The sequence below is a fragment of the Plectropomus leopardus genome, chromosome 7 (assembly GCF_008729295.1).
Source record: "Plectropomus leopardus isolate mb chromosome 7, YSFRI_Pleo_2.0, whole genome shotgun sequence".
In the NCBI taxonomy this organism is placed as follows: domain Eukaryota; kingdom Metazoa; phylum Chordata; class Actinopteri; order Perciformes; family Serranidae; genus Plectropomus; species Plectropomus leopardus.
In genome coordinates this window covers 15,860,521-15,876,174 of record NC_056469.1, presented here as the reverse complement: position 1 = coordinate 15,876,174, position 15,654 = coordinate 15,860,521, and the positions used below count along the sequence as shown (strand labels likewise).

Sequence of the window (15,654 nt, the reverse complement as noted above, 5' to 3'; positions counted from 1 at the left end):
TCTGTAGATGGGAACCAGTGATGTTCTGGTCAGTTTTAATCATCCGCTGTAGAGCCTTCTTGTCCTGGGGCGAGCATGAACCACGCCAGTTTGTGATGTTTCCAATCAGTATGCTTTCTATTGCTCCTCTGTAAAAGTTAACCGGGATCTTGCTCTGGAATTTAGCCTCCTTAAGTTTCCATAGGAAGTAGAGCCTTTTCTTTGCTTTTTTAAGTTGGGTGGTGATGTGTGATGGCCAAGACAGGTTCTCAGTGATAGCAGTTCCAAGGAACCTATAGCTGTTTGCCTGCTCCACCTCAGCTCCACTGATGTAGACAAGGGTGTGTGTCTTTGCCTCCTTTCTAAAATCACCTATCCGCTACTTGGTTTTACTGATGTTGAGCAGTAGGTTGTTCTCTGTGCACCACTCTGAAAGATTTTTTTTTTTATTTGCATCAATGATCAATGATGATACATGATCGTTGCTCATTTAATCGAAATATCAACACAGAGCGATGGATCGTTACACCGCTAATAAGCTACATGGCTAATGAAAATAAATATTCCGCTAACATCCCCACTTACATGCAGCCATGCATACTCCAATTAAGCCACCCTAATATGTTTATCACATCAAAATATGGAAAAGTGAAACCACCATCTATCGTTGCATTAAAATCAGATATTTTCTTAGTTTTCTCCAATGGCCAGACTAGTTTGACCATGCAAATATAGCCTTCCTCTCTTGTTCCATCACTTTCTTGAAGCTTTGCAGTTTTTGCGCATATCCAAAACCTTTTATCTTTCAACCAGAGAGGCAGGCGTCTTTTTCAGGGAGGCATGCATATGCATCTCTACCGCAGTTGTGCGAACTGTTGAAGAGTTGTTTTTTTGTGCAACAATGACAACACACAGAGCTGAGAGTAAACTAGCAAGAGGCTGTGTGTCAGATACTGCAGTACAAATGCGATTGTGCTGTGTACATGTCCAAAAGAATACTCTTAAAATCTAAATTGTTGTATTCGGAATAATGGTGGAATATTAGCATGCATGTAAAGTTAGCCATTGTTTGAAAATAAGGCTGATAAGGCTATGGAAAAATAAGGCTACAAGGGCTATTAATAAAATCTGAAAACATGCAAACGTTTAAAAGAAAATTTGCCATGACCCTAAATATTCTTTAAAATGGGCATGTTGCCATTATTTGAGAGCATTTTTCAGTCGGGGTCTACTAAGCAGAGTGTTACTGTTTCAGCAGCTTTGATTTTCTTCTCACCAACTGTTGGGGACACAGAGGTCACAGAGCAGAACAGCTGCTACCAAGGGAAACAATATGCGGAGTTAAGTTGCAGCATCGATTAACAAATTATTGCCACAAGAAAGTTATTCATTTTTACTTACTTGTGTAAGTACTGAAGTGCCAGTTAAGCCAGTGCATTTTGCTGTGTGGTTTTATTCTTGATACTCTTGTATAGCTGAATTTAAGGTGGTATTTTTCATTTTAGATTCAAGGCTGAATAAGGGGTGATGATTATAAAACCCAATGCACAAATGTAGAATAACACAGTCTGTGTTGATGCTTTCTGAGCTCTGCATGCACGTCAACAGAGAATGTATAATGGTGGAAATGATGCAGAAGAAGTAAATGAATGTGGTTTCAACTCACAGGAAACCAGATGGTGGATACTCAGCCAGAGGGCGGCTGGGAAGCTTATCCTCTTCATAACGTTCACAGTCTCACATTACCACTAAACATTGTATTTATTTACTGAATGCAGGCTACTGCATGCATTATAATGTCCAGAGAAACACAGGATGATGGAGTATTATTTGCACATTGCTCAAGGCACAAACATATTTCTCCTAAATATATCAAATTCAGTAATGTTCAGGAAAAAGGTTTGTTAATGTTGAATGGCTTTAATATTGTCATGTTAGTCTTCAGTAGCACTTCCCTGTCGCTTTACCAGCCAGCTGGACTGGTTCTAACAAACACAGTATAGTGTAATTTGTTTGTGGTCGGTAACCTGAAGAGAGCAAAATTCAATTGTGGGAGTTAATACTGCCGGTTTCAGTTCTGATGAATTGTTGCCATCTACAGTTTGTTTTCAGTGGTGCAACAGAAAATCCTTCCAGCTAACGTTTGCACCATTTACATTAAAAACATTTACTATTAATTAATTTTAATCTGTGCAATGAGTTTTCACAATTATTATCATGCAAATCATATGTTTTAAACTTGTATCCCTTGGAGGATTAGTACAATGCAGATGTAATGCACAATGAGGATTTTTATTTCTTTTATTTCTTTTTTCATTTCACTTTCTACACTAAACTAGATACTGAAATCTAAAAACTTAAGTCAACCTAAGTTATGCCCAAATAAAATAAAAAAATATGCATCTAAGTCAGGGATGCTCAACTTGTTATGCCCAGGGGCCACTTTTGCAAAATGTCAAGAGGCCAGGGGCCAGATAATAAACAAATTGCAGTCCTGTGCAGTGTAGGTGTACTCAGGGGTTCTTCTAGGATTTGAGGACATTCAAGGCTCAGCCTGGATCTCTGTCGGGGGATCCTCCCCTGTCACTGTTTTGTGATAAACAAGCTATATTTTTATTAGCATTTTTATGAACTCTGGTACCTTATTTATATTCAAAGTACAAGTAAAATTACCACCACACAGTCGTACGCCTACGCACACTGGTCAAGGTACAATTACAGTTTACATCCCTGTCTGTGAAAACATGGATGCTTCTCACACATCTTCCCCTCGGCAGCACAGAAGATCTTTACAATCAGTACTGTTTCAAGGTGGACACCCAAGATTAGTGTCATCATTTCTGTATCTGACCAAATGTCTCCCCTTCTGTTTTTGAAATATGAGGCTGACTAATGGCCAGAAATGGGTTTTTACATAAAAGATGATTAACCAGTGAAGTTGACCTTTGACTTTTTGGATTTATGCCATCACCTTATCATTATATCCTTATAAACTTTTCTGTGGAATTTTGTCATAATTAGTGTATGAATTCTAGAGTTTTGGCTAAAAACATGTTTTGAAAGCAGCAGTGACCATGTCCTTTCACCACCAAAATCTAATCAGTTCATTTTATAGTCCAAGTGGACAGTTGTGCCAAATTTGATAAAAATCCCTCAAGGCATTCTTGAGATATCGCTGTCATGAGAACAGGACGGATGACCTGAAAACATAACACCTCCGGTCACGCTATCAATGGCACAGAGGCATAAAAAAAAAGTGTGAATCTTTTTGTTTATCATTGTGAATTAGAAATGGTTGGCAAACCACCTGGCATCCTATCCTGGGTGTTTTAGCCACAAGTTGAGTATCACTGGTCTAGACCATACTTAAAAGCAAACAGTAAAGTCTGTGTGCCACAAGATTTTGATGATGGTCATTATGATGTATGAAAGTGACTGAGTAAGAGAGATTGTCAAAATTTTTTACTAAATGTGAGTTTAGAAAGCCTCATACAGATTATTTATGCAGTTTTGTTAGATATATACAAAGTTAACAGTTGTAATATGATGCAGCATATTAACTGGTCTTTCCTCCATGACAGCACGATGATCATTACTGATGTGTTAACAGTCTTCAAACTGACATTTGTGCTCAGTCTTCAATTCAGCATAAAGCAAACCCTGATTACTACGTTGGCACATGCATACAAATCTCATAATGTCAAGTAAAAATTGTAAGAACACTTTTATCTGTTTAAATCACTTGCTGCAATAATTTATAAACTCCCTCCCCTCCCATTATAGAAAATAATGCAGTTCAATATGCTCAGAAAAAAACGTGGTTTCACCCGGAAGGCATCAGCAGAACTGAAATTTAAAAACAAAAAGGTCGGGTTTTTTTTATTATAAGAACTTAAGATATGAGCTATTGAAACAAAGGCCAGGGAGAAACTTACCTTCCAGCGGTTTCCGCACTCATTACACAGAACAAATGTGGTCATTGGCTCATCAGCACTGCGTGTCTGCACCTAAAAACACACACAAACACACACACACACATTCAGGAGCTTTTGTGAGCTGTAAACACATACATCACAGTGCGGAGGAGCGCTGACACACTGTGGAGAACTGGATAGAACTGAAACAATCACTTACACCTACTTGCTTAATTTAGGAGTATTACTTCACTCTCAATGAACTAAGCTAAGCTGTCTCTTTTGATAGATGATAACACTAAATTGACAAAAATTGCTGTTTGCTTTTTGTTTTGCTTTTACCTCGGACAAAGAAAGAAATACTGACTACATCCACTGGCTTCCCATAACTGCACATACAAACAAAATATCACAGTGGGAAAAAACGCTACAAAGGCCAGGGGACTCATACTGTTCTACAAAGGAAATCTTTCCTCTATGAATGGATATTTGGCAGGGATTGTTGATATAAATTTTTTTTTACAATTTTAAGGTAAATGTACTTCTTATATAAATTAGACTTAAACATACTTCACTTTCTTTCTTTAATGATTCATTTTGTTCTGTTGTAACTCCACATCAAACCTAAGCTGCACGATAAAAACAGGGCACAATTCTCTCTCTCATACATACACATACACACACACACACACACACACACACACACCTTTCTCTGCCTCTAAAAGTCCCATTACAGCTAAAACATCTTAATGTGAGGAGGTGCATGTGTTAAAAAGTACGTTTGTGCGTGTGTGTTGACATGTTGATGCACAGTGTGTGTTTACCTGATTGTAGGTGCAGTTCTTCTTCTTGCACTTGCCGCACTGCAGCAGGTCCGTGGTGGTGCCACCAGTTTTGGCCATCTGGTGCTCCCTGATGGCCTCCTGGGTGAGAACGTTCCTCAGCTGTTTCAGCTCATCGCTGGCCATCTCCTACATTATGAAAGAGAGGTGACAAAATAGAGCGGAGGATTATATAAGCATGAAGACAAATCTGAGCAACATTTAAAGAGTTCATTGGTGGTTTAGTGTGCAGTTGAAGCATTTTGTACCTCCGCAGACATGCTGGCGATGCGGCTCAAGTCAATGCTTCCTGCGAGTACGTTTCTGCGAAGCCCGGGGTTTTTTGGGTCCTTTAGGTTGCTGATCCGGCTGCGTACTCGGTTTTTATATTTCATATCAGTGGCCTTTGTCTCCTGGTAGATATGTGCGAACGTTAAGTCAAGGGGAGTAGTAATAATTACGGATGCACAATATGGCTTTTTACTGATGTCAGATATGCCGATATATATCAGCGATTACCAATATCGATAGATCTAATTTTCACTACCTAATTTTTGTTATCATCAAGTCTCATTTATAGTGGAATTAACATATTATGCATACTGTTATTGTGATGATCCACCAGCAGATGGAGACATAAAATACAATGCTCTTCAGTGTATGTGATGTTCATTCATTGTGCAAAATAAGAAAAATACTTCAACTTAGGGTTGTTTTGTACATGTTTACTTGATTAATAATAATTGAAAAAATTGGTTTGTGATATCATATCACAAACATATATGCAGAAATCTGCATGTTGGCTGATACCAATATTTCATTTTAAAGCCAATGTCTGCCAATACCGACGTTGTGCCGATATTATCGTGCATCCCTTGTAATAATGTCATTTGGAGTACCACTGGATAAGGGAATGTCGACTCAACCGCAACAGCAAATAATTCACTAAATGGAAGGATATGGTCTTCAATCTCTGCCGCCATGCTCTCACAGTTGGTTCCAAAATCCTTGTAGTCATCTGTTAATGCCCAAAAAAAAGTTAAAAAGTTAATCTGCATACAACAGTGACATTTGTGTCTGCTCCTTATGTGGTAAAGTTTTAATCTGTAGTCAGTTTCTGTATGTGTTACTTTGTCAGCATATTCAGAGCACATTAGCTGCTGTAGTGTGTACTCTCAGTGATAAAGTGTTATCTTGTCCTCACTGTCCGTGCGCAGGGCAGCTGCCAGCATCTCAATGCACTTGTCTCTAACGGAGTCTCCGGTGGCGAGGTGAGGGGGCAGCGGACCCCCGGCAGAACTGAAGCTGGGTGACATGGGGCTGGTCGGGGTGGTGGGAGTTTTAGGAGTTTCAGCTTTGCCCTTCCTGCAGAAAAGGACACATCAAAGCATAACAGAGCAGAGTGTGTGAAGCGAGACATCTGGTGTATTTGGACAGACTTGAACTCAGGAAGGAGAGGCGTCAACATTTTTCAGTCTGAGCCTGGGGTTGATCTTTTTTCTAGAGCAGCACTGAATTTATTTTTTGACCTTTTTAAGAATATTGTGCCTCATTCACCAACTGTTCTTAAGAGGAAATTTCTTATTAAAACCAACACCCAGCTATTTTTAAGAAGTGTCTGACATTCACCAATGTTTTCTGATTTGAGATTTGTTCTTCTTTGTAAGAAAAGAATCTATACACACAGAAGCTCGCTCTTACACACATTTTCTTCTGACATGTTTGTGAAAAACAATAGGCTATTGCATTTTCCTCACCTCTACAGTTGTATAGTATCATAGGATATATATTTTATTAATTTTTTTAATATATAGCATTTTTTAGAACTATTTTCATTATTTTACAAAAAGCATTATTGTCTTTTAAAATAAACTCTACACTTTCACTTCAATTCCATCAGTTCCGTTAATGGGAATCATGCCATCAAGCGGGCAGGACAAAAAGTGACAAAGCAGCATTCCAATTAAGTTATTACTAACTTGCAGAAATTTTGCATCAAGTACCACCTTCTCTCTCCCTCTCTCTGTCTCTTTCTAATTGCACACACTCACAGCTCTGAGTGCTCTGTGGTGCTCTTCTTAGTCCTCAGTCCTGACAGTTGTGCTACTGTAATGAGCAAAGTTTGTGGTTTGCAGGTCAGGTGGTTGATTAACATGTATTTTTAACATCTCATGGACCTTTTTGTCTGATTGCATATTCATTCCTGGCACTATTAAATATGACAACTCTTTGGTGTTCATTTTCTGCATAAGAGTTTTGGAGTCCAGTGCTCCACCCTCATTATACTTACGTTTCTTTCAACTTTGCCTCTTCTCTAGTCTTTATGTGTGCACATGGTCCTACAGTCTTGTGCCCTTTTATAGAAATTTGCAGAGCATTTGCCAATGCAAATTAAGATCAACTGACATGCACTTCCACCTTCCAAGGACTTGGGATTTATTGTATTAAGAACAAAGGTACGAACAATTCTGGGGTCGAAGAACATATCATGAATCAGACAAAGACTTTTCTTAGGACCTTAAGAAGTTTTGGTTAAATTTGTACAGACAGGGGCCAGGTTAAATGTAAGGACTTTCAAGTTCTTTTTCAAGCACTCATTTTGATTTTTTAAGGATGAAATTGTTTTCTCCACAGCCATCTGTTGCAAAGAACTGTGCAAATTTGTAAATGAAGCACACCTGCAAGCAGGGCCTAAAATTAACCAATTATTAATTAATGGCTAAAATTATTATGGTAAACAATTGCCAAAGGACAAAAAAGTTTTAAAAATTTATCAACAACCTGAAAAATGTTTGATTTTCAAGGTATTCCAGTTTACACATTCAGCAGATGCAACAGTAGCATCTATGTGGATTTGTATTGCAGAATGTAAGACTGATGTTCCCTGTGTTTTAGCTCTGTTTTTGGTCTCCACCAATTCCTGGGTGAAATATCTGAATTGTAGGCTGCTCAATGCTCCAGTGTGTTCAGCAATTGATTACAAAAGTTGTCTGTTGTTTGGTGCTGGGGAGGTAGCCTCCCAGTAAACACTGTCCAGCCATAAAGGTTGTTAAGCTGATGGCCAGGTAACGTTTCGGATGTCAGTATATTTCAATCTTAGTTTGACATCTAGATTGGATGCTCAAACAACGGTCATACAATGCCTCAATGTTTTCTGGGCTTCTGCTGTAAACAAGGCTGATGAGAGCTATGAGACTGAACCAAACAGCAATGTTGTGGGCTGCAAAACCAAAAAAATGAATTGAAAGCTGCTAAATTCTCTGTAGCTGAGCTGAAGAAAAACTGCAACTGAACTGATTATAAATATACATATGAGTATCATCAGCATAAATGGTAATAAACCTACAATAGCCCAAATATTGCTTTAAAAAGTTGCATTGAAATACCTTTCCATGCTTTCAGTGGAGGGCTTCCTCTGCAGTAGTCCAGGCTGAGAAGTCTTGGAGCTGTGAGACTCTCTTCTATAATATAAAGTCAACTTCATCATCTATATGTTTTGCATTGAAATGAACCTGTGAAACTTCAATAAAAGAAAAGTAATTTACCTTTCACCTGTTAGCTTCTTTGCTGGTGGTGAGCTGCTTTTCTTTGAATCAGTGGATTCTCGTCTACAGTACGTAATGTCATACTTTCAGTAAATCTGGATTTACTCACAATGTTTATTTCCATTTCAAGCACGACGGAGATTAAAGTGCATACCAAGCCTACCTGTCAGGTTTGGAGTCAGTTGACTGACGTTTCACAGGCTGGACAGGCTTTGAGTCACCAGAGTCCTTCCTGCAACAAAGGAGAAATAGTTGTGACACTGACACCAATAAATACATATTATGTCGGACAAGAAGCAGCTTGGATTCAAATGTACACAAAAAATTATTTTCCTGCTCCTGCACACCTGTGTTTTTCTTTTTTGACATCCAAACGGGGCTTTTGGGGAGGTGACTGTTTAGTATCAGATGAATCTTTCCTGAAAAAAGAAATATTTGTTTGATTCTCAAACAAATCAACTCGCAGACAGTAAAAGTATAAAAATGAAAGCTCATCATGCACTAAAAATCCAAACCAAACAAAAGCTGTTTGAAGAGGTTCAGGTCAAAGCACACAGCCACCATGATTCAAAGCCTAGCAAAAATCTTCACACTGATGACTGGCCAACCTTTCTCTCTTGGCTTCATCTGAGTGTTTTTTAGGCACTTTGCTATCCAATGAGTCTTTCCTGCGAAAAGAAAACAGTCTTTGTACCAACAAAACTTCTACTTCATATTATATATCATATATTAATAATAATAAATATAATAATTAATAGTGGAACAGTGGAAAATGATGTTATTTAGTATAACCTTTGTAGCCACACAAAAAGAAAAAGCTGATACAACTCTCATGAAAGCACCACACACTGCATTACTCTCGCAGAGGTGGGACCAAGTCATGGTTTTGCAAGTAAGAAGTAAGTCTCAAGTCTTTTCACTCAAGACTCAAATCAAGACAGTCAAGTCCCAAGCTCTAAACTTTTCAAGTAAAAGTTTCAAGTCCTAAAACACTCATAATGCCACTCGAATCACTTACCTGCACACTTGCTGGACCACCCACACATACACATAAGACCCTGTCTCTAAAGGAGCCATGCCACTCTTATAATACAATCTAACACCGTAGGGGAAACACTAGTTTCAAGGCAGAAGTCTTTGTTTAAGTCCAAGTCGAGATGAAAGTCTTTTCTTATTTTGTCAAACTGAGTCTTATGTCTGCAAATTTATGACTCGAGCCTGATTTGAGTCCACATCATGTGACTCTACACCACTCCACACCTGCTGTCATGTACTATGTAATGTCAATATCTAGTCTAAAACAAAGCAGAAACAGAGATCACAGTCTGACGTTACTCAAGAATGAATGTGAGACAGAATAATTCCCAGATCTCGGACCTGTCTTTCTTCACATGATCTGACATCTTCTTCTGTGGAGGAGGTTTAGAGTCTGATGATTCCTTCCTGCTGTGGCAAACGACACAAGGATTCAACGCAGAGTGAACTCCAAATTAAATTACATGTCTTTTTTCCAAAATAATCCTCAGAGACACTTCAAGGCAGTGACTACATGCAGCCTGTAATGTGAACTCATCTGATCCCGACCTCTCTTTTTTCCCGTCCAGTGAGGGACGCTTCGGCGGAGGAGGCGGGGGGTGGAGGTGAAGAGGAAGTGGAGGAAGAGGAGCATTGGGATCTGGAGGCTCCTTTCTAAATGAGAAAACATCCCTGAGCTTATCTGCTTCATGATGAAAGTGGATATTATGAGGCAGATATGAATGTGAGGCAATGCAGTGGGCATGCAGACGCTGACCTGGGTGGTGGAGGAAGAAGGTGAGGAGGAGTAACCGATGGATGTGAGTGTGATGGAACTTTCCTGATGTAAAAATCAATATTTTTTTGAGTTTCCACAACAATCTTACATGTTTCCGCACTAAATTCACTCAAACATGCACCAAAGCATGCCTGACCTCTCTTTCTTTCCTTCCAGTGAAGGTCGTTTTGCCGGCGGAGAGGTGGGTTGAGGAGCATGAGGACGGGGATGTCGGGAGTGTTTATCGTCCTTCCTGAACAGATGTCACAACAGTACAGATCAGAGCTCCCAATGCTGTTCAAGCTAAATACAATATCCTTTTAATGAAGGCACACTTAACTGACCCATCCCAGCATGCAACATGCATGGCAGGTATCCTGTTAGGCCACGAGTTTAGTCATAAAAGTGTAGAAACAAATGTCAGTACATATGACTCACTCAGAGACGGTTATGCCATGCAGTAACATTTCAGTCCACCGTGCTCTACAGTTCAGGCAATGTAACAGTCCTGACCTGTCTTTTTTCACGTCCACAGAAGGGCGTCTGATCAGGAGAGGAGGCCGAACAGGTCGAGGGGGAGAGGGGAAGCGGGTGGGATACAGAATACTGCTGTCCAACACTCCTCTCCTGAAAAAATAACTCAATCTGAGCGTCTGCTGCATATTTCTGATGTGTGATGATCAGTTTTTGAGGCACCTCCGTCTCACCTTTCAAACATTGGTTTGTAAACATCGGCAGGTTTCTCTCTCTGAGGTTCAGTCGGCGGTCTTTCTCGTTGTGGTGAGTTTATGGGCCACTCGTGTCTGCTTTCTTCTCTGTGTTTGTCCCTCTTCATGTCGTTTGCATAGCTGTGCTTCTTGGGCTCCTCGGGGTGTTTTTCCTTTTTCACTTCTTCCACGTGTCTCATCTTCTTTGGTTCTCCAAACGGTCTTTCTTTCCTTGGTTCTGGCTTGTGTTTCTCACTCTGCAGGTCACACACGTGCTTCTGTTTCTTGTTATCCATCTCCAGTTGCTCGTCCTCTGCATGTTTTTTGGGTTCTTCTAAATGCTTCTCTTTTCTGATTTCTTGGGGATGTTTCTCATATTGGGGCTCCTCCAGGTGCTTTTCATCGCTGGAGTCGTCCGCATGGCTCTTTTTGTTTGTGTGTTCGTCATTAGGTTTTTCTTTTCTGTTTTTATCGGATTGTTTTTTGTCAGGATCTGAGTCATGTTTTGGTTTGACATCCAGTCTCCTGTGGCTAAAAGAAACAAAGGAAGTATCATTTTTACCTCGGTCCAAGAGCCAGCAAACATTTACCAGCTTCTCTTACATCAACTTTGTGTTAGTAATGCTTCTTAGGTCTCATTCAAATCTGCTTAGAAATAAATCCAACAGCCCATTTAATACGCTGGACCGATTTTAGTTTAGTTCATCTTTATTTTTCCCTTAATTGTATGAGTTGACTAATTTTAAAGGGCTCATTTTCACATTCACACACATGTATTTTGGGTTTCTACTACAACATGTTAACATGCTTTAATGGTCTAAAACACTTTGTTTTCCTCATAATGTCTATACCGTCTATTAAAGCCCCGTAAAAGCCTAGTCTGCTCTGATTGGGTGGAATTTCTGAGTCCTCTGGATTTTGGCGTTTTTGCACTAACAATGCAGCCCAAGAAGACTGTAACGGAAAATAGCTGCACTTTCTACAGTGATTAATCCACAATAAAAGCTTCTAAACACAACCATTCATGTTCCAGCAGGAATGTGATTCAAAATCAGGGAGAAATTAAGCACATCTGCAACCAAGATGTTTTACATTACATTATGTTAAAACTTTCAGTGTGCTAGAAATAGCAGACTAACTGTATCTGTGGCTGTAAAACTTGAGTACTGACTAACACAGGTAGTAGCCTACTGCATTCTAGAACTGTTCTATATGAAAAGTGACCTTAAATGACCGCCACTGTGATTTGGCACTATACATAAAATAAAATAAAATTGATCTGACTTTTTCAGGGGGAGCGCAGGGTCTCGTTGGAAGGTGCAGGATGTTAGTCTTCTGTCATTGATTTATTTTGGACTTTAAATTCTAATCAAAATGCATTGTCCTTGGTGCTGAATATTGTCTTTGTTTGGACACTTGAATGATCTAAGTCCACTTAAGAAAATAGAGTGATTAAAATCTTCCATGGCAAAGAAACAAACATGTGTCTTCACATACTGATTTACTGGATATGCTGGGACAGTGCAACTCCTGACACTTGGTTGAGCTTCTAATTTCTTGAGTGCTTTTCAACAGAGCTGCTGGGGTTCATCTATTTGTCAAGGCAGATATTTGTATCAGTGGTTACCATAGATTTTGGGGGGACCCATGAAAAGACGTCCATTGAGGCCCTGATGGTTACACTGAGGATTATACTTAATGAATCTATGACACTTACAGGTAGCGAGCTGACTGTTCGAACTAATGGTATGCATCTGTCACAGAGTAGCTATTAGGGGCCCGACTTATGCTGGGTTTTCCATGAAGCGCCACCCGCTTGCTTTTGGTGCCCCTGTTGAGTGGTCAGGCCATTCGCACTGGACGCGCTGTGGCCCTGAGCTCTGGTCTATTTTTTTAGCAAGTCATGAGTGAATCTGACAGGAAAATACTCTGTTATGAATACTCTGTTACATTTGTGTGTTTTTATTGATGTATTGTATTAAGTGTTTGTATGTACGTTTGATGTGTTTGAGTAAAGCCAGACGAATTTCCACTGAGATGGACAAAAAAGTCCATCTACTTTAATAAATCTAATCTAATGTATGATATACACGCTATATTAGATACAATATGAATGATCTTATCATGATAAATGATAAAATATGCATCCGGTGCTTCCACAGTGCTTGTCAGTTGAGTCTACAGAGGAAGAGAAGCAAACAGACGCACACAGATAGACACACTCACAGACGCACAATCGCTCACAGATACAGATACATAACCAGAGACCCAGAGGCAAACAGGGACAGGTGTGACAGCCAAGTGACTGCTGGCAGGCAGCTGCACAACAATTAGCAAATCAGGGCGCTTCTGTGTCCAGTGTTAACACAGGATTGCTGGTGTTTTTGCAGTGCACAGTACAATGTCTTTACAGAAAGTTTATGGGGGCTTACAGTTGTCATTACAAAATGTGCCAACATGTGTGGCAATAAGGGGCCCCTTTCCCCAATTTCCCCCAAACAGTTGCCTCATAATTCAAAACAATCATCTTTCCATTTCCATTTTCATTTTTTAGATTAGATTAAAGCAGTCAGGTCACACTCACTACTTTGGGTTAGAATTTTATTGTCTCTGCTCCTGTGTTAAATATCATGTTTCCTGTGAAGTGTCTGTGCAGCAGCAGCTGTGAAAGTACTGACCTGCTGTGTGTCTCAGAGGGGGAGCTGCTTGGAGACACTGCTGAGTCCAAACCGTTCTTCATTTCAGTTGGTTTCTCAGAGTCTGTGGGAGCGTTTGTGGGAGAGGGACGGATCGCATATCAGCAAATCAATCAGTTCATTGATATATTTATTGCACGAACAACTGCTCAGTAAATCATGTCTCAAAATCAAATACCTAGCAGTCTTTTCCAGTCTTTAATGAGAACTTTTGCCAAGGCAATGACTTCCTCGTCTGTGCAATGCTTCCTGATACCGTTTACAGACATGCCGATCCTCGTTTCCTAAGACAGAAACACATTAATGTGCATTGTGAGCTTTAATAATCAGGCAGTTATCTCATTTGTCATGTTTGTGAACAACTAAGAATTAGTTAATTGATTGTAAAGCAATGGTAAAACTGTTCTTTACGCTGGACAATACAGTGCAGCATACCTGGAGCAGTTTGAGTGTCATATTGAAACCTTTCAGTTCCCTCAGCAGGTCCATGGCACCCTCCTGCAAACAAAACAAGTCAACAGACAGCTTCACTTAGAGGTTTGATATTAAATGTGTTCACTTAGACGTATTTAATGAAATTAAGATGCAGAATTGATTAACTGCAAAAATAAGCATTAAAAAGGAAACCAGAAACTGATAAGTAAGCACTAACGGTTTCACTTCTGTATTTTTTTTCTTTTTTCAAGTTTTCATGTCGTGTGTTTCCACAATTCAAATAATACTACAACAGGCATTAGATACACATTTCTGTGACTGCTTTAGTCTAGACATTATAGTTTTCATACGGGGCTCTAACTGTGCAAGAGCGCCATTAAACAAGTCTGCAGTCTGTCACAAAACACACACACACACACACACGACCTTGCCCTTATGCCGCGCTGTTTACTTTCTGTTGCATGAGTCACTATTCAATACGACAGCAGGCAAAGAGTTTGCAAAAGCTAACAGACTAGTTGACAACACTGGCCCGTTTAGCGCCACACACTCAGCAACGCGTCCTGCGAAGGAAATGTCTGCAAAGCAGCGCCAAACACCTGTTGATCATTTCTTACAGTACAGTCAGGCTCACATTACAACTGTGCACACTTTCTAAAATACACCAATTCAGACGAAATCAAACTAGTCGTCAACGTAAATCTAGAAAAATCCATTTCCAGAGGAGATATTCACGGGCCTTCTGCACAGCACGAGGTGGCAGGACAACGCGCCACCTGTGGGTGTCAAAATACGGTCTCACCGTGTTATTTCGAGACACCATCTTGTCCAGTTTTTTTGCAATCCGAATGAGATCCTCCTCCCGCGTCATCGCTGCATTTACTCGACTAAAAACGACTCAATAATGTCGATTGGATACTTTAAAAAAAACGTGAAATTAGGTCAGAAAGAGTTTGACGTTTGCAGGTCGGACTTTACGCACGGCGCGTGCTCCATTCAGCCCAGAGGCGTGTCCTGCTGCGGCATCCCAGCTGACCTGCTGCACGACACATGACAACAACTAAATATAGGCGCTGAAGTAGACACAGGACACAACACAAATATCTCATTCTCAAGGTGATTCGTTTGAGTTTTTTTTCAAAGAGTCAAACTTTTACTGTTCAGGCTGCCAATCGGCGATCGTTAATCTTTCTGGCTCTATGTTGTGTCTCATGTACTTCACTGTGTTTTGGCTGCATCATGTATCACCAGTTCTTTGCGCGGCAGTGCCAGCTGCTGTTTAAGTGCCAAAGTTCAGCCTGACACTAGATCACAGTTTACTACATGTTTATTACCTCACCCATAAATTCAGCACAAGACAACAACGATTGTCAAATATTTTTAACCCACGGGAGCTTGTGCCTTGTGTGCAGATGTGTAATGAGCATCTGGCAAAAATTTCACTTTCGTTTATATCGTAAAAAAATGCTCATACTGGAACTGTTATTTGTTTATACGTCTTTGCCACCAGAGGGCACTGTAATGTAAGTGTATAACCTCACACAACTTCACAGGCCAAATCTTTTCATTAGAATTAACCTTTGAGATTTCCTGTTAACCCCTTAAAACCTGAGGAAATTTGTTTAATTTCTCTACAAAGCATGGAAAGAAGGAAATGAGCAACTTGACAAAAAATGACCCAAAAATGAGCAAGAAATGAGTTAAAAGTTGCGAGACAATTACCTTTAAAAAAAAGGAAAAATAGAACAAAAATATATATATATAT

The 15,654-nt window shown here is 39.8% G+C and overlaps 1 protein-coding gene across 2 annotated transcripts; it reads right to left on the bottom strand.

Annotated features, from left to right (window-relative positions):
• Positions 1 to 2,855: 2,855 nt before the first annotated feature.
• Positions 2,856 to 14,909, bottom strand: tcea3 (transcription elongation factor A (SII), 3). Of its 2 annotated transcripts, none has more exons than XM_042490486.1 (21): positions 14,692 to 14,909; positions 13,890 to 13,952; positions 13,633 to 13,738; positions 13,437 to 13,518; positions 10,759 to 11,289; positions 10,565 to 10,678; positions 10,209 to 10,304; positions 10,052 to 10,114; positions 9,844 to 9,948; positions 9,637 to 9,705; positions 8,868 to 8,927; positions 8,607 to 8,678; positions 8,423 to 8,491; positions 8,260 to 8,322; positions 8,101 to 8,175; positions 5,919 to 6,079; positions 5,676 to 5,732; positions 4,984 to 5,138; positions 4,718 to 4,864; positions 3,915 to 3,986; positions 2,856 to 3,825 (listed from the first exon to the last, which is right to left on the bottom strand). In XM_042490486.1, exons 1-21 carry the CDS (start codon positions 14,758 to 14,760, stop codon positions 3,817 to 3,819), a joined length of 2,238 nt encoding a protein of 745 aa, XP_042346420.1. In that variant the 5' UTR covers positions 14,761 to 14,909; the 3' UTR covers positions 2,856 to 3,816. The 2 variants fall into 2 exon arrangements, with proteins under 2 accessions (XP_042346420.1, XP_042346421.1); XM_042490487.1 differs by having other exon boundaries at positions 9,637 to 9,702.
• Between the last annotated feature and the right edge of the window lie 745 nt (positions 14,910 to 15,654).